The 20,298-nt window shown below is 38.6% G+C and overlaps 1 protein-coding gene across 1 annotated transcript in view; it reads right to left on the reverse strand.

Moving 5' to 3' along the window:
- Positions 1-20,298, reverse strand: part of LOC105925430 (gamma-aminobutyric acid type A receptor subunit gamma3) — a 76,825-nt gene that overhangs the window by 14,361 nt on the left and 42,166 nt on the right. Inside the window, exons 4-5 of the mRNA XM_012861280.3 lie at positions 18,274-18,494; positions 6,732-6,814 (exon numbers count right to left, since the gene is read on the reverse strand). Of these exons, the coding sequence (XP_012716734.1) occupies positions 6,732-6,814; positions 18,274-18,494 (304 nt within the window). The remainder of the gene's footprint in view (positions 1-6,731; positions 6,815-18,273; positions 18,495-20,298) is intronic.

Genomic DNA, 20,298 nt, shown 5'->3' on the forward strand with positions numbered 1-20,298 from the left:
TAGTTTACAGTGACATTACACAGGGTCAAAATTATCTAACTTTTTTTTAATCTGTTAGAAGAAGGGTACAAAAGCATTATATATATTCATACTTGTAATGTTTTGTGATGAAAGAACCCAAAAGTAAGCCGGACACAGAGCTGGAGCTTAAAAAAGGGGTTTATTAACAAAATCCAGGTGGCAAAAGGCAGACTCAAAAAACTGGAAGGCAAAAAACAGAACAGGCACGGACTGACAGACAGGCAGGTTGAATACAAAAATAATCAGGGGCTGGAAAGAGCTTACCGCAGGCTGGCGAGAGGGATAAACACAAGACGTTCTGGCAACACACAAACAACTAAGGCAGGCTTAAATAGGAGGATGGAACAGGTGAGCAGGGCGGGACCAATTAACCAAAACAGGTGAAAGCAATAGGAGGAACATACAGACTAATAAAGAAAAACCCTAAGAAAGTAAGACCAAGACTAATGGACAGGAGCTGACATAAATAATAACCAAGACTAGATGACTAAAAACAGACTAAGCACAAATCAAAAACAGCACAACAAAGAAATAAATCCTAAAACAGAAAAGTTGACTAACTGAAAATAACCTAAACCACAACAGAACGTTACAATACTATGGCCCAATAAAGACAGTCTCCAGTGTTTGGAGGAAATATAGGAAAATAGTGACATTCCCCAGAATAAAAATAGTTCTCCATAGTCTGACAGAAACTGCTCGGGGGGTTGCAAAAAGTGTGACAGCAGCACTAAAGGAGCTGCAGGCGTTTCTAGTAACTACTGGTAGTATTTTACATGTGACAACAACCTCCTGCATTCTTCGTATTTCTGTAAAAATGAGTAGGGTTGCAATATCTAAGATTTGTTTCTCGAAAGAAAACGCGCAGGCCTAAAATCTAAAACAAAACAAACAAAAAAACTATAGGTGATAGAATGTCTATGGCGATACTTATGGCCTGATGGAGCCAAACTTAATCTTTTGGGCAACAAATTCTAAAGAAACACTAAACATAACCAGAAAAGTACCAAATCCACATTGAAACGTGATGGCTGCACCCCAGTGCTCTAGGGTTACCTTTTATTGGGTGGAAATAAGGTTTTTGTTGAGGTGGACGAAATTTTCAGGTTTGACACCAAACCTTTAGTTCTCTGTTCGAAAACTGAAGATAGAAAACAGACTCTATTGCCATTAAACTGAGCATTCACATTGTACATGTGAGCAAAGATTTGTTGCAAAGCTCCAAAAAAAAAAAAAACAGAAGACAAAAGACAGACATTATAAATATAAGTATTTGTCTGGAATATAGCAGCAAATCAAAAACACATTTTATATTTACAGGAAAGTTATCTGTAAGACAATATAAATAGTACAAGTATATGTAGCAACAGGATGTACTGTATTGCAAAAATCAATGGACCATATGATTATACATTTTGAAACTAATAAAAATATGGTGACGTTTGTCAGGAATGTAGCATCAAACCAAAAAAAGACGTTTTATATGTACAGAAATGTCATGTGTAAGACAATATGAATAGTGCAAGTATATGTAGCAGCAGAATGTATTTCAACATTGAACATGATAGTATGATAATACATATACTCAGTGTAATTGAGTTCACAGTGTCCATGTAAAGTGACCTCTTTTGTACGTATGGGAGGATGGGATCATTGGGAGTTTTGCAGTCTTATGACATGCAGAATGAAGATGTTGTGGAATCTGGTGGTTATGCATTTGAATCTACTGACCCCCCTACAAGAGGTCTTTTATGGTTGCCTGAGCCCTGGTCAGGCAACATCTGCGAGCAGTGTCATGGATGAAGGGAAACGTTGTCCCAATGATTCTCTCCGCTGCCCTCACCACTCTCTCTACACATTTCCAGTCTGAGGCATTGCAGACCCCAGACCAGACAGTGATACAGCTGGTCGCAGGCTGTAAATGGTTCTCTAGATACCCATTTACAGTCTACATCATCAGTAAGTTGCGTGTGTATCACAGCAACAGAGGACTAGCCTACAGATAATGGATACCCATTGTTTGTCCAACATAGGAGGAAGCAGGACTAAATTAAACAGCAAACAATTATCACCTCTGGCATTATTATGTCAGGTTGTTGCGTTTATGGTTGTACGAACCGATATTCTGATAAAGGAATTGAGTTCTGTCGCATTCCAAGGAGTAATCAACCATTTCAGAGGTACTGAAGCGGCATTGGCTTCACGGTATCATGCGGGTGGATTGGAATGAAGACAGTCAGAAATGCAAGTGTCTGCGGTGCTCATTTTATATCAGGTAAGGTTATCTGTCTACTCTTTGATTTCCCAAGAAACCCCTGATGATGACCCAATCCTTGTACATCGTAGTCTTTTGCCCTTGCCTTTGGTTGGAGAGGATTTCAGACATTAGGTCACAAAACTGGAGTCAAAGTCATGGAATGTCACCTGCTGTACATGTCCGGAAATGATGTAGTCATACGTATCAAGTGATTTATATGCTTGTAGCTCCTCTCTAGGTTTTTCCACAAAATAAATATCAGGCCACTGAATATTGGGCCACTTGTCATGCTTCCATTCAGTAACTGTTCACGGATCTGGAAGCTGGTTTCCATTTGTCAAAATTTTTAAAGAAAGCTTCACAATCTTTCATGGATAATGCACTGACGTAACTTGATAACACTGGGCCAGTGCCATTGTTCTGGTACCACACTTTAGTTTACAAACAGTAAATGGGTCTATAGTCCCACTGTGGAAAGTAGTGAGGATGGGAGGGGAAGGTTTGCTCCTCTCATTTGATGCAGAAAGTGCAGATGCTGCTGTGTTCTCTTCACAAGAGCAGAGATGTTGAGGGACCAGATCAATGTGTCTATGATCTGCACCTCCAAGAATTTGATGCTGCTGACTTGCTCCACATCAGCATCAGTGTGTGACTTGGCTGATTTTTCCTGAAGTCAACGACAATCTCCTTTGTTTTGTTGACATTTGGATCTGATTGTTTTTGTCACACCAGTCCACCAGGTGTTTTACCTCCTCCCTGTAGGCCAGTTCGTTGTTGTCTCTGATGAGCCCCACCACTGTAGAGTCATCCACAGTGGTGGGAATGCGGTTCATACCGAACCTGGCATGGCAGTCCTGGGTCATTAGGGTGAGGGACAGTCGGCTGAGTATGCCCAGCCCTAGGGGGAGCCAGTGCTGAAGTAGAAATTAAATAAAATTAAACTTTTAAATTTACACTATGCACCTTTAATGTTTGTCAAATGTATGCAGGTAATGCAATTGTTATTTTTCTTTATTAATAAAGGTGTTGAGGTTAGATATTAGCTCATTTTATAAAACATGAATTAAATTAGTTTTCATAATATACCTACTTATATTAACCAGGCTTTAAATAAGATTTTAAAACATGTTTTCATCTTTTATAGCTACTTCTGTATCTAAATTACAATCTGTGTGGTGTTCTGATTGCTCCAGACCCCAAATAGGTGTAATGACTCTGAAGACAAATAAATCGTACTTTTTAAAATGAAAGAGAGACATTGCCATGGAAACATGTGGACTGTTCTTTGGTAAGGAAATATATCTAATGGATCACAGCGGGATGGTTTCACAGAGAAGGTGGTCCAGCAAGCAGATTTTAAACCCTAATAGGCTGCATGGGGCGCAACTACAAAAAAATGACTCTCTGATGCTACTATAGAGCAACAGAAGATGTTACATTATCCACACCTCGAGCTTCATTTTAATCCTAATGTTCCATTGCTCAAAGTAGCACTAGGATTGTTGCAGGACCTGTCTGATGGGCTGAAAGTCTTTAAAACGTTGCTTGTGAGCAACACGTGGCAGAAACTAACAGAACAAGTCAGTAGTGTAAATAATTACAATTATTACAATCATAAAATTAGGAAAAATTTAAAAGGAGAAAAGCTCAGAAAATTGGGTTTTCAAACATATAAAAATTTTATTGAAAACGATTTTAATAATTTTTAAAAATTCAGGTGATATCAAGAAACAAGAAAACTGAAGAAAAGACCTTTTAATACATTTTCTAAAATGAAATTCTGTATTTTTTGTAAAAAAAAAATATATAATTAAGAGATTTAAATCATAATACCGGTAAATTCATTCCCACACAAAATGGCTAACAACACACAAAGGTGTAACAATTTTAGGTGCCATCACAAACAACAGCTGCCATAACTTCCAAGTTTGACCATCTGTAGTGGAGCAAGCAGGGGTGACAGGGGGGGCAGGGGTGGCAGGGGGGCAGAGGGTGCGGTCGCCCTGAGCCCACGGTTATGAACAGGCCCACGTTGCCCACCGATAAAACAAAGAAATAAAGTCAGTCTCCTAAGGCTGGTTCACACGGCAGGATAATCGGACCCAATTTTGCCTGGAACTTCCTCTTCTGACATGTCTGGTCTGCTAGGTAGAATGTTGGGTCTGCTCTGACCTCAAATCGTGGATATACTATATTCAACATGTTGGATTGATTGGCCTGGTCTTCCCCGAAGACAAACGAGCAAGTAGAATGTTGAACATGACGTGTAGCCAATCAGAAAGCGAGGTGAAGGAAACCCAGACAGAGAAAAAACATAAAATAGTGCAGCAAACATAGAGCCCCCGGTCGCATTGTCTACTCCTTTAACCAACGCCTTCTTTTTATGTTTTTTCTCCATTAAAATCAGTCAACAAACTATTGCCATTATTCTTTTTTATCGACCATGTTTATTTACTCTCAACTCACCTTTGATCTTGAGAGGTTTCGCAAGACATCTGAATGATCCTGAGTGAAATCTGTTTGTGAGTGGTGTGTTGTGATGCTGTTGACACCACACACTGTATGAGCGAAAACATAAGTACCCACTATCTCAACAGTAGTTCCCTGGATGTTCACCGTTATCAATGAGGTGGGTCTACACCTGCGAAAGTTCACCACCAGTTCCTTTGTTTTCTTCTGGGACAAGTCTACAAAGACTTCTAGCCATTGTCTGTACTCTGACTCATCCCTATCTGTAATGAGACCGACTATGGCAGAGTCAACAAAGATGTTGATAGAGATGTCTGCAGTGTAGAGGTTGAACAGAAGCTATGCCAGCACAATATTAATCTACATGGCTAGAATGCAAAAGGAATGAAAACTGTTATTCTATTGAACTTTTTATTTACCCTTTTTTTCTATCATCGATATACGTCTGTCGATCGATATATATTGTTATTGAAAAATCGTATAGTCCTACTGTGACATGGTTTGAGGTATAAGTTTTATACACCAACTTCATCGTGTAATGGTTCATAACAACACCAAGTGACCAGAAGTATGATACTCTGCATGCGTGCAATGTGCAAACAAGGAGAAACAATGGAGCCGAGAGACTCAGAAATGTCCAGCGGAGGTACAAAAAGAAAGAGGAAGTACCTCAAACACTGTAGACCAGGTTGATATTTGACCACACCAAGCTCTCTCTTTACTGCGAGGCATTGTAGGATGGCCTACTGGCTATTACAGTAGCTGTATCAATTGTTGCCATCTTGCTTTCTGATAGTTCGGATGTACTGCCAGCAGATGGTACAACACTATGTATGTCTGCTGATCAATCATTACCAATATTTGTGTTATTATCATTCCACCTCAAAATAAAGAGGTTAAAGTAATCATTAAAAGCCTGGAAGGTAATGCCAAAGCATTGACGGTAGCTATGTTTACATGCACAAAATTTCCCGATTGGATTAAAATGTATTTGGATTAAATAATCGGATTGTACAGTTTATATAGACACACAATCAATTAATCAGATTCTAATTTGTGTGTACATACACCTGACATGCACAGTTATCAAATTCCCCTAAAAAAACACAGAAGAAGAAGAACTACCATCTTTGCTAAACAACAGAAAATAGCAAACAAAGCTGTATTATACCAGTTTGTTTGTCTTCCGAGCACCCAGGATGGACTTGCATCAGGTTCTAATTATTGTTGAAACGTTTAGGTGTAAGCAAAATTTTTTAGCTCTTTTATTTTTTCAAACAGAAAGGTTGTATCAGGAGCCCTGACAGTTTTGCTTCCCGACGTATTTCCGGCACTAACCAACATGGAAATACGTCACGCTTATGTTGGGCGCACATGCACAATTGGCTCAGTTTGCCACATTCAGAATAACTTGATCCTGACAAGCATTTACATGCACGCTGATCGGATTCTCCATCGGCATAAACCACCATCTCATTCGGAATACAATTTCATTCCGATCATCATATTCCGATTGCCGGGTTTACGTAATGCATTTTTATTCCGATGGGCCGATTACTTTTGTCCATGTAAACGTAGCTATTGATGGCCATGTGAGTTTATGACACTTTTAACTGGCACAGCTGTCTTAAATGCCCAACATCTCCATAGTGGCTGGCAGCGCAATGATCTATCTTTTTCTGCCAGGTGGGTAAAAGCATCTGCTTTCTCGAAGTTTTAAAGAAGCAAGGAGGCTCCTACATTCCGTGAAATTGTGTCGGCATATATAAACACGACCCTTTGTACAGTTTCAAATTTTTTCTTTTCTTTATATATGAAAAAAAAACATACTGTTTATATATTTATACTTAAAGGCTGTGTGCTGTGAGACCTATGAACAAAGTGAAATTCCTTGATAAGACACAATCATGGCCGAATAAAGATGGCTCTGATTTTGAACCAGAAAGGATTTGCTGAAGCACTCCACACAACAAGGGGTACTCACAGCTGGAGAAGATCAGCGGGCATGAGTGCTCATCCATTGGAAAGTTGTGTAGCTGCAGCTGGCACTCAGCATTTATGGTCAACCTAAAATGAGAAAAACAGGGAAAGTAGTATTTCAGTTGATTATAAACTTTTCTTTAAATGTACTTAATATATAACAAAGGTAATAAAGGTTGTTGGCTGTGCAGGGAATAGGCTTCAGGGTGAAGATTAATGTTAAGATTGGAAATTGAACAAGCTGAAAGCCATCCATCTCACCCTCACAGCATGTAGAAATAACCCCGAGTGTGATTATTGGTGGTGAATTGGTGTAACATGACTGTACATCTATAAGTACTTTATCAAAGAAAAACATTGTATGAACCATACATGGTCACTCATAATGAGACCAACAAGCAAATCCCACATTTTAAATTCAACATTATGTGAAAAGTTACCGTGCCCTTTATATTGTTCCTACTATCTGTCTGTCTGTCTGTCTGTCTGTCTGTGTCAAACTGATTTATATGAAGTAGAGATTTTGAATTTAAATACAGCAGATGCAGTAGATTAAATTTTTGTGTGTTAATTAGCTAAATATTGCATCATTGACCACTTGATTTGCCTCCAATGTGATCCTTGGTACATCATTTGTCGTTGAATTTGCATCAAGAGGGAAAAGTTTTATACACCAACTTGACTATGTAATAGTTTGATGTGCATGTGTGACAATAGTTTATGAGGCAATACGTGTAGGAAAAAGTAGGCTAAAGTAGCTGCATTGAGGTAAAACAGAAACCTGAACTGCGTACCAATTTCTTTGATTTTGCCATTGTAGAGGTGAACAGAAAACAAAACAAAAACCTTTTGAACTCTTCCTTTGCCCAATAATGTCCAGTGGGATGTAATTGATTGGAGCAGAGACAAGGTGCTCTCTATTGGTGGTGTTTGTTTGAAGGAATTCAGTGTTTTTCGTCCAGGTAGTAGTTTTTTCCCTTTGCCTCCGCAGTCTTACAGTCTGACAGCGAGCTTGTTTATCAAGCATTATATTGACTGTACTGTGTAAGGGCTTCAGCTACTTTCTCTCTCACTGCATAATAAGAGCTTGGGACATGTCAGTGCATACTATTATTCAACAATATGACGTATTTGTTGCTGTTTTGACGTGTCTTGGGGGGGGGCATAGAAGGTGCTAAGGGGTTTGAGTTTCTCTCTGGCTGTATGAGTAATACCCAATTTATACCTTCTTGTTACCTTGATTGCAAAGTCTGTCTAATGAAATTGTTGTCATCTGTACCCGCCCACTAGGGTCTGATAAGAATCTCTGTAGATGTCTGTGTCCAGCCCTGATTTTCACATTGGAAGCTGGCAGGGTCAATAAGGTCAGTCTTTATCTGCTCAAACACAGCAGCTAAGAAAAACCATGGGTCAGATCATGAACACAAGAAGAAAAACAACAACAACAAAGCTTGTTTAAAAAACATAGAATAAGGAATAATCAAAGATACAAAAATCACATTCATATTCTTGTGTGAAACCACTTTATTCTTTCTTTCTTTTTTAGTTTCCTCCTCTGAGTATAAAACTGCATAGCTTCCCTCAGGAGGCAATAGTGAAAATGTATATCTTTGAGTGGAACACATACAGAGACAAGGAGAGGGATAACAAGCCCTGTTGCTGCATATTTGCAGTGTTCTAGCTTTATAACCCATTATTAGTGACTGACAGATTTTGTGATTCCAGCGGGTGCGGTTAATCAGATAAAATAGAGATGCTCACATATTTTGATGTCTGCTGTATTTTGTCTTAAAAAAGAAAAAGTATTTAGACTTGAAAATCACAGCTATAATGAAATACAGTATGACCCTTTCAATCCCGCTCCTTATTGTTAGTGGTAATTTATTTATGCCCGCCTGGAATACATCGGTTGTTTTCTTTCAGTAATATTACCGTCACTTTTACTGATAACAGCTATCATAATGAGTCTGGAATCTCAGCATTCAAGAAGTCTTACACTTTTCTTTCTTCAAAGCTGTTTTGGAAAATTTAAGTTTGCGAAAAACATGAAGAATCATATTGTTGAAAATAAAAGATCATTCTTATTTGTGTAAGGATCTTCCAAAATTATACAGATTCATGGGAATCAATGACCAGCGGTTTAAGTCATTTTTAATTTTGGTTGTCAAGGGCAAATAGTTATGATCATAAATCTTTGTTAAATTCTTGGGTATGTTTACTGCTAGGTATTTAATAACTGGGTCCTTCCATTTAAATTGACTCAAGTTACGAATAGTGTCCAACGGTTGATAGTTAAAGGTAAGAGTTTGTGTTTTATTTAATTTATAGGCCGAGTATGAGCCGAACATTTTTAGTAGGTCGAGTAATTTACAAAGAGATTTATTTGGCCCAGTCAGTGTTAAATGGATGCCATATATATATGCACATATCTTATATAGTTCTCCAACATTGAATTTATCTTTGTCCTCCCTGATAGCCTGTGTGAGGGGTTCTATAAAAAGGCCAAAAAGGATGAGACTAAGGGGACATCCTTGGCTACATCCTCATTGTAACTCAATGGTCTTAGACAGGTAACCGTTTACTTTTATTCTTGCTGTTGGTGACTTATATAAAGATTTGAGATAATCCACAACCTAATTATTGAAATCATACCTCTGTAGAATGAGATAGAGATATTCCCATGGGCCTGAATCAAATGCCTTTTTGGCGTCTAGACTAGTTATTACTGACTGGCAATCAGTTTCCCTTGTATGACTAGTAATATATAGTGTATGCCTAGTATTATCCTGTGTCTGGCGTCCTTTCACAAAACCTGTTTGCTCTGCACCTATTAAGTCTGGTATAATATTTTCCAATCTCTTTGCTAGGATTGTTGCAAATAATCTATAATCTATGTTCAAAACAGATTGATATGAAGGACATTGGATCTTATCTTTACCAGGTTCAGTGATGACTGAAAACATGTGGTACAAGGATCACTCTAAAATGCTTATACCACTCTGATGGGTAATCATCAGTGCCTGGCGATTAATGCATTTTATTGCTTTATTTGTTTAAATTTCTGGTATTTCTTGGGTTAATTTTTTGTTTTGTCCTGTTCCGTTAGAGGGTAAGTCTAAAGAGGCCAGAAATTTGGATTTCTGGCCATTCGTTTCTCATATATATTATTTAAATCATGGCTTGTTTTTCTCTATTTGGTGTAGGATATTAATATCGCTGCAGACCATGTGTATGTTCTCTAAGGATTGAAGTCTTTCTGTCAGGCCTTTAATTAATTTCTCCCCTTCTCTTTTCCTCAGCGGTAACCACATAATAATCTTGCCCCTAAGGACAGCCTTTCCCACATCCCACAGCATGCTAGGGGTCACCTCTCCATTATTATTGTTGGTCATATATTCCTTAAATTCTTTTTCTATAAAGGTTTTGAAATTAGTATTGTTAAGAAAACAAGTGTTGAGTCTCCATAAAGTGTCTTTTCGTTTGCTATTTAATTGAATTGTTAAATACACCCCTGCGTGATCAGATATGTCTTTTATTCCAATGTCACACCTTCTGAATGGTGATAAGAAGAAAGTAAAATCTTTTTCGTGTGGCGGTACCTCTCTCCAAATGGCAAACATACATATTTCTTTCAATAGTTTCCTGATATAAAATGTTTCTGACTGTATCCTTTTAGTTTGATTTGTGGAGTCTAATGAAGGGTCTAAATAGACATTCCAGTCACCCATACTAGGACCGCTGAGGCCTCCTCTGATATTAAATTAAAAATGTTTTTTATTAATTGTTTGTCACGACCAGGTGGCCTATACACATTCAGTAATGTAACCTCATTATAATCAACAAAACCCTTAATCAACAGGTACTGTCCATCTTTATCTGCAATTTGTCATGTAAACTGAAAATGTACTCAATCTGATATTATGGTTCCGAATCCTCTCTTGCTTTGGTTTTCAAAATAAGAGACGCATGCATTTCTAATTCCTGATTTACCAAATTTTTTGCACTCATATTTAGAAAGGTGTGTTTCTTGCAAAAAATATATCTCTCTTCTCTCATTTTTGTTTACTTATTGTCTTTTTTACTCTTGATTACGTAACCCATTCACGTTAAGCATGACTACAGTATATTCTTCATACTGAACCATATTTCTGTGATGACCTGAACAACAACAAAAAATGTCTGTCTGTAAACAAACACAAATTTTACCCAAGAACATGAGAATGAATTTCCATTTGTGAATTATACATTTAACTTCAGTGTTGGGGGTGGAGACCTCCGGGCCAGAAGGGTCCCCCCTTGGTGCAGATTGCCGTGTCCAACGGGACAAACGTGGAGCATTGCACATTGTAGAATAAAAGAACAGTTCTCCTTGTGGCAGGTTTTAGGTGGTTACATGTTCATAATAGGAAGAATCACTATAACTTCAGAGTTGACATTTTACTTAGGGACTATGGCCGTCCCATAGTTTTACGGAAAAGTTCTCATGTCGTTAAGAAAGAGCTTAAACTCCTTCAGCCTGTCCCTCTCAGCCTTTTGTCCCGTTTTCGGGGTGTTGCTCCTCTTGCAACTTCCTAAGGCAGGGGTCACCCACATGGTGCCTACGGGCACCAAGTAGCCCCCGAGGACCACATGTGGTGCCCACGAGCCTGTTCTAAAAACAGCACAACCCGCCAGTGAGCTGCATCTACAACTTTATTTTATTTTATTATACTTTTCCTGTTTATTCACACTTGAATTTATATAGATTTAAAAAAGGCAATATCTATAACAAAGTATCTAAATATGTTTATTTTGTCTAAGTTTGGCGGGTGAAGGGTCTGTAAGTGGAGTGCCTTTTCTTTTAATATTTTCTAAAGGTGAAGTATGCCTTCCTTTGTGTGATTGTTTCAGACGGGTAGTCCTGTTCAGAGAAAACATGCTGTGGAGGATTTGTTTTTCCTTCCAGGCAGTATGGAGTATCCACGCCTTGATTTTATACTCCAAAAATTAAATAATAACCTATCTATCGTGAGTTTTCAAAACGTTTGTGATGAAATCTTGAATATTATCACACTCTGCTCCCTATGGAATGTCATGGATCCGTATGTTGTTCCCCCAAACGGTTTGCAGATGGTTCCTAAGCTCCAGTGATTGGAGCAGCAACTCCTTTGCTTCAATGCTCCACTCTTCCATGTCTGCTACTCTCTGCTCCGCCTGCTCACATCGGTCTGTTATTTCCTTTAGCTCACTAGTAATTGTGTTTAGCTTTTGACTAACTTCTCCTCTAAAGGTGGTAAGCTCAGTCTTTAGTTGTCCAATGTTTTCAGCTAGCTCTTTCTTCACATCGGCCCTGACCACCTTGATTTCACCGATTGTGTTAGCGTGGATAGCTTCCATGTTGATAGCTTCCTTGCTTCGCTAGCTCCTCTGCCCGACTCTGTATTTTTAAGTCACTTGTCTCCTCATTTTGCTGTGATTTTCCCTCGGTTTTCCTTTTGTTCCTCCCTCGCCTTCTCTGTTTTCCAACTTACTTTTCCAAAGCTAGTGTAATTGTTGAGGCGGAGAAGCCTCACAAATTACTCTGCCGCTTGCTTCTCCGCCATACCGGATGTCCTCCCAAGCCTGAGCTTTACTTTCCCAATATGGCTTTCTCCAATTTGTCTAAAAGGGTGCAAGGTAAAAGCAACAAATCTACTGCTTTGGATGGGGCAGATAGGTGTGCATACTAAGGGAGGATGGAGAAGGGGTGGGGGTTGGAGGAGCGTCTAGCAACAAATGTGTTCTCAGGAATTCTGACATGATCTTTCGACCTCATTAAAGTAGAGAATTTGAACAATACAGTAAGAGCCACGGATATCGGAAGATGTCATCTCTGTTTACTCCAGGCAAGCCAGTGCACAATTAACACCAATCATGATTTCAGTTCTTTTTCTCTCGTCCACAGAGGATATTACTCGTCAAAGTTTGCACGGTTGTTACTAGTCAAATTGTATATACGTCTTCCTGTTTGCGTAACTGTTCTTATGCCCTCATATATCGAAACAAAGCATTTTATTGATAGGCTTAACATGAAAAAAGCAGGGTGAAAAGTTATTTGCTATTTATAAACAACATTCCTTGCAAATAACTTTGATTTAAAACTTTTTTACTGTCTGCACAGGGAAACCACAGAGAAGGAAGATATAAGAATTTTTTTTTGTTGTTCTTGAAAGAGACATTGAGACTGTGGAGGATGACAGTTCCAAAATGTCTGCAGAAGTCCTTGGGGGTGATTGCAAAATACATCTTAACGCTCAAGCTGCCAATTTGCACCAGCATAAGGTGATGACAAGAGATAATTACTTGGGAACTGCTGTGGCTGCGTGTCTGTTTTGAAATATGTGTGTCATTAAAGATTCTGCATGCATTTTAGTGAACCAGACCAACTAAATTTAATCTAAACTGATTGGTTGATCATTACTGACCTTGTTAGAAGATAATTACATGATTACAGACACTAAGCACATAGGTCACAGAGATTGGAAACATTTGCATTTGAAGTAATTGTACAAAGGTCATACTCATTTTTGGATTTACTTTTCAAGGTATTGTGTGATTTTTAACTGTACGAAATGTAGAAACACCACATATGTTCTACTCTAAAAAAGATTTAAAGCAGTAAAATCATTTCTTTAACAATTTGAACAAAGTTCAAGTAAACAATAAAAACGGAAGAATATATATATATATAGATTTTTTAAATTCTCTGTAAAACCTAACCAAAATGCAGCTTCTGGCGAGGAAAAAATTAGGACACTCCCATATTTACATACAAATATTGTTACTAAGCCTTTTGAAGGAACTTTGTTCAGTATGAATCGAAGACATTTAGTCCGATGTGCTCCTGTAGGGATGAGTACCTTTCATATTTGAACCGATAAAATGCAGATACCCGGTACCTGGGAATCGGTTCCGATACTCAATGGTATCTATTTTTGGTACTTTTGTGTGTTCATGTGGTAATACACTGCCTTACACTGGCTCCCTGTATCTCAGAGAATAGACTTTAAAATACTTCTTAGTCCCTGAATGACTTAGCATCAAAATATATCACAAGGGGTATGGGGTGCTGTTCAGTCATGACACTGTAGAGTGGATCATGAACGCAACGCTGCTTCTTGGCAGCTCCTTTTTTTTTTACGCACCTGACGTAACACGTCAGTGCTCTCGGTCTGGTGATTGAAAGATGGAGAGTGGAAAGAGCAGGGTGGTGCGGAGAAAGCTGGAATTAAAGAGGATAGCCGCTGCTAAATGCACAAAATTAACAGCTTTTCAATAAAATGAGTTTGTGGTTTAAAACGTCAAATGATCAAATCAAATCAAATTTATTTATGTAGCACATTTAAGAACAACCGCCACTGGCCAAAGTGCTGCACACAGAAAGAAAAACAGATTCAATACAAACACTGTACAAATTAAGAAAAAATAGAGAAAAACTCTCACACTGTGTTAAATGCTAGTGAATATAAATGTGTTTTAAGAAGAGATTTAAAATCAGCAAGCGTTGAGGCCTGGTGATGAAATGGGTAAGGGAAGATGTGGAACTTTGCCTGCAAACCACCGTACAAGTTACGTACCAAGTCATTGAATTTTGTGATGCTGTGGCACATAATATAATGTTATATAGTTTAAATAATAATATGAGGTAACACAACATAACTGGGAATTTTTGTGCTGTAGTTCCTCAGAGTCAAAAGCAAGATACAGCAGCTATGAGCCCACAAGTCATGAGAGGTCAGGTAGGATTACTCATTGAGTGATTATTAGAAATAATATAATGAAGAGTTTGGTGCTGTTTTGTATGAATAGTGCTTTGAGATGTTAGATGATTCAGCTCTACATTCATCAAACTGACCTGAGTTTATCACATGGCTTTCTAACAAGGGGTGATTTCATGTGTGCTGAGAATTATGAACATTTTCAAAATAGGGGTGAGGGATATGGATTTTAAGTTTTATCTTTATATTTTGTAGCAATGTGTGAGAAAGATAAAAGTGATGATAAACGAGTATTTACATCTTCTTGCAGTCTTTTTCAGGTAATCGTGTGGCTGTGACTGCATGTCATTTATGGCCCGATAAGCAATAATACTGTCCTTAAAACATTTAAAAATGTAACATATATAAAACAAAATTTAAATATGCTTCATCAGGACTCTAGTTACATAAAGAAATGTGTTTTTTATTACCAAACTGCACACAGTAACTGAATTTAATTATATTTTTGAATTTACTGATATTTACTGATGCTCTCAATAAATCAACAGTGGAGAAAAAAAACTAACTATCCTGACAATACTGGCTATTTTGGGGGTTTCAGGCACTACTAGTTGGATTTTATCATTGTCAAGATAAATCCAAGTTCTCATCACGATAAGGAATGTTTTAAGATAACAATAAAACGATATGATAAAAGGCCAAATCCTATTTCAAAATGTGATTTAGTGTCAGAAGCAGAGCCAGTAGTGATGAGGGGATTGCTCCTGTTATTGTGGAAGAAACAGGTGAGCTGTTGTAACAAGCATTTGTTCTAATATTACTCCTTTCTATACCCAAACAATATCAGTGACCCGTTCTATTTTCTATCATTGAAAGTAAAATAGTAAATACACAAAGCCCAAAAGTGAAAGGGAATAGGAGAAAATATGAAATATGCATATTTTTAAAATAATAATATGACGTTATCTTAATTGGGACGGTCTGAGGGATGAAACTTCACGGCTGAAAAAAGATTGGTGCTTTAGCGAGAAGTCAACAATAACAGAAGAAAGTCGCTACATTTTATGCTAGTCGCTTTTTTGGAAAAAAGGTTGCTGGAGGGGAATGAAAAGTCGCTAAATATAGCGAGAAATGAGCTAAATTGGCATCAGTGACCAGGTGTTTCCTCAGATTGTCAGGAAGGTGGTTGTTGGGTCCTGGGTTGTTGTTCCTTTCAGCATCCACTAGATAGCGCCATGGAGCTGAAAGGTGGACAGCAGCAGGTGTGCTCTGCCACACCTGCATTTCATCAAGTTCATTACCGGCAAGATCAGAAGAGCCAGACCTCTGACGCCTGAGTGTTTTCCTCTGTGGTAAACCCAAGCTGCTGCTCTTCCTGCTCCTTGTGATTTCTAAATTCCTAAGCCTAGCCTCTGTCAGTCTGCCCCAGACAGCTGTGGTTACTAACATGGCTCACCACCGTCAGGGTGTGAATCTGTGTGTGAATGGGTGAATGAATGATTGTAGTGGAAAGCGCTTTGGAGTCGTCGGACTTGTTAAAGCACCATAGAGCTACAAGCCATTTACCATGTATTTGTTCGCTCTCCAATGCCCCAGCCATCTGGTCTCCTTCAGTCAATCCACCGGGACCCAAGTTCCCCAACGATTCTATCCTTCACCATCAAGTAAGGCTCTACTCTACAACTCAGTTTCACTCCAGTTGCCAACCTACTCACCTGTTCAGTTTCCATTCAGAAGGTGGGAAGCCACCAACTGAATGGAAACATCATTCATTAATTTATTGTAAATAAAGACTTTAAAATGGCCTGGTCTCCTCTGAGTATTGGTGCATGTGGGTCAAAAAGCCAAGCATCATTATAACAGATTAGAAGTATTCCTGCCGCTGGCCTTGCACTGTGCATCACAAATATTGCAGCACGTTTTGAAACGTGGAGCCATACTGATGAGCTCTTTCTGTCAGCCATGCTTGATTGTTTACTGGACCAGCAGCTACTGACGTCCTTATTATTTTGTGTGTGCAATGCTGCTTCATGTCCAGCATTGGGAATCGCCCACTCTTTCACTCCCTTAGTATTACAATGATGTGTTTAGGTACCGAAACATGGTACTGTTTGATTTTACGTGACTCGTTCCTCTGTAGTACTGATGGGATTCGGTCGGTACCTATGAAAGTACCGAATTCGGTACACATTTCTAGGCTCCTGATTGTTGGAGTGAGACAGAAGATCAAGTACAGATTGAACAAGCAGTTTGAAGGCTTTAGAAAGAAGACTAGCACTTAATGAGTCTTGGAAGGGGTTTAGAGAACTCTAACAATTAGAGTTCTCTAAACAGGAACCTCATAACTGTAAAGCATGAGGTAGCAGTGTCGTGTTTTTGGCTGATTTGCTGCAGAAGGACCAGACCAGCATAACGTCAAAGAATCCACCATGAGTTATCTAATGTATCACAGAAAGTTTGAGTAAGATGGGATGTCTCTAAAAAATAAAATAAGGCAGCACTGGCCCCTTAAATATTAACTAAAATATACCAGTAAATTTATCAAAGATTGACTGAGAATAAGGAAATGAACAGCTCTGGGATGAGTCAAAGACCTGATCTTGATCTCACTTAGATGCTGCTGGGTGACTTGAAACAGGCCATGCATATAGGAAACTCCTCAAACATCTCAAAATGAGGAGAGGGGCAAACTTTCCTCAGACTGGCCACAAGAACAGCCTCACTCAAGTTATTATAACCAAAGTAGCTAACATTCTTAGGGAGTAAAGCCTCCTTACATGTTCCTCAGAATACACATTTTTATTTATTCTTTGTTTAATAAGTAATAAAAGTAAATGTTTGGTTTTTATCTGTAATTGAATCTCCCCCACCCCCCAAAATACATAATAAAATATTAGCCACCGATAGATGAATCTTTCTTTTGAAATAAAAAAAATCTTTAAAGGGGTTTCATAATTTTTAGTTTATTTCAGCATTCATGCCACAAAATATTTAAATTATTTCCAAGTCATCTTTCTTACCTAATATAGAGATTGCTAAGAGTCCTAAATCACTGCAACCGTGTCTGAAACAGACACAGGTTTGTTATGGAAATCCTGGCATTTACACAGTAACGGATCAGAACTGTAGCATTTGAGAGTGGCTGAATGCTCATCAGCTCTGCTCTCATTACATCCACACACTGTTTAATCAGAGGGGTGCACAGCTGGGCATGGGCCAGGCCAAGGTCTCAGCCCAAATAAACGCGACATAGACTCATAACTTTGAGCAACATCAGAGACAGATAGAGGATAATGGGATATCAAAATTACCTGCCATTTTACCAGGTCAGTGAACTTTTTTAAGATCAACTATCTGGGCTAAAAATTCAGATAAATCTGGTATAAAATATGATATTTAGTGACTTCTGAACTGAATTTGAGACAGACCGACAAGGACAAACATTTGTATTAAAAAAAGCAAATGACTTGGTACAAGTCGAGTAACTGGTGGAAGTCAAAATCGCTTCTTATGAATGGTTACCCTAAGACAGACACATCCGCCACTACTAGACATGTTCACATGTTATCTGTAGACATAACATGTCGAAAAGAAACACGTTAACCACATACCATCAAGCAGGTGTGCAGTAAATACAAAGTTCGACCTGGGGTAGCAACCTCCACTCAGCACCTCCTGACCAATCGATATTAAAGATGATGAAAAGGTGCTAAATTCTGACCATTTAAAGTCCGGAACCATCCATCCCCATAACTAATTATTCAGTGTTATAAAAAGCTGTTGCAGAGTTTCAACAATTTATTTCTTTACCTTAAGGTGTAAAGTATTTTCCCATCGTTCCATATCCTGAGCAGCTGGTTAGGCATTGTAATCCAATGAGAATCGGCAGTCTTGGAATTTCTGAAGATCGTGTCCGGCAGCCAAATAAGTCCAACCATGTTACTGTTCAAAGTCAGTATTTTCATTGTGCTGTTATATCTGAGGCGGCTGTCTGTCCATGTCTGGGCGAAGATGATGTCAATTTGGTATTCCTATAAAAAGAAGAGAGAGACAAAAGAAAGAAAACCGCATTAAAATCTATCCTTTCATTTGAAAAACGTCTCAAATGCTGTTTTTTCTGGTTATACAGAAAGCAAGCAAGCTTCAATTGGACTATTGTCTGTTCATGAAATATCTCTCCATGCGTTCCATCATTCAGAGCTTTCACTGGTAGATGTGTTTATCATTTTCCTTGTTAGTTTCTCTTTCTGTCATGCACATAACTCTTTTCATTTTATGCTAAGTGCAGCTTCGCCAAGACTGGGGCTCTTTTCAGCCCTGTCTTTTTGTTTGTTTGAGGAGGAATTTTGTTGACATAAATCATGAAAGGGTGGATACAAAAGAAAGTGAAATGTGAGACATATGTCACAATTAATCATTCATGCAAGATTTGTCTCTTAGCCCAGAAGACATTTTTACTACAACAACAGACTCCAACGTATTTACTAGGATTTTATGTAATCGAGCAACACAGTGTGGTGCAAAATGATATGTAGTTTGGTGACCTATGAACAAGTTAAAACATGAAAAGTGCAGTGTTGTATCTGCATCCAGCCCCCTGAGGCAATAGCTTGTGGAAAGACCTTTCACTGCAACTACATCTGCAAAGTTATTTTAGGTAAAGTCCAATTCTGACGGGATTTGTTTTACCTAGGTACCATATAATTGTCTGTGTTGTTAATCCGGTGCGAATTTTCAAAGTCAGTAATTTGTAAAGTAAAAATTCCCCCTCAAATTACCTACTATATTTTGCTGAACTCCAAGATCCTGCGATAATAGTTCCAATGCAAATAGGCATCTCTATGACTTGGACAGAAATGGGTGGGATCTGTTATGTGATTAGGCAGTTTTTGTTTCCTGGGCGCATTTTTATCTGCTTTTGGCGAAGAATGGAGGCTACGTTGGAGTGTTTAGAAAACCTTTTGGGTCAGGAGCTAGCAAACCCCCATTGGCACATAGCGTATGGCATCAAAGAGCAAAGGCTGAAAAGAAGCAATATCAGATGCAAATGGTGGATCACATCATGCATTGCACTATGCAGTAAGAATAATTTTCTTCTGTTTGTAGCCTTCTGTTATGGATGTTAGGCAATGCGCAGCACATTAACATAATTTCCGGGAGATGTCCGTAAATTTCAGAAAAATCTAAGACTTCGGTTATCCCATACGAATGCGGCACATAAAAACCAGACACAGGTACATTATTTATTTATTACATGGGGTCCCCAGATAATGCTTACCCCGTCAGAATAGGACTTAAGTCTCTGGCAACTTTGCACATCTGGAGATGAGAAAAAATTTGTCTTGGTAAAATAACTCGAGCAGGTAGACTGGATGGAGCGAACACACATTTTCCCAGATTAGATTCAGGTCTGGACCTTGACTGGGCCATGCTAACACATGAGAATGCTTTATTCTGAAAGATTCCATTGTAGCTCTGGCTGCATGTTTTTTTTTGCCCTGGTGGATGCTGAAACTGAACTCAAGTCTTTCCTAGCGTCCAACAGGTTTTCTTTCAGGATTGTGCTTAGTTCCATCTATCTTCCTACCTACTCTCACCAACTTCCCCGTCCCTAAGAGCCTCTCCACAGCATGAATCGGCCATCACTACGATTCACTGTCAGAATTGCTTGTTTAAAGTGATCTCTGTGGTTATTCTTCCAGAGCTACCACGGGCTTCTCTGCTCCTTACCTGAATATAGTTCTCCTTGTCTGTCAGCTTAGGTGGTTTTACAGTTTCACTGTGAATGCATCAGTCAAACCTAGCCACTCTCTTCAGACCTCACAAGAAGTTTGT

Source organism: Fundulus heteroclitus, chromosome 9 (assembly GCF_011125445.2).
Source record: "Fundulus heteroclitus isolate FHET01 chromosome 9, MU-UCD_Fhet_4.1, whole genome shotgun sequence".
NCBI classification, from domain to species: Eukaryota; Metazoa; Chordata; class Actinopteri; order Cyprinodontiformes; family Fundulidae; genus Fundulus; species Fundulus heteroclitus.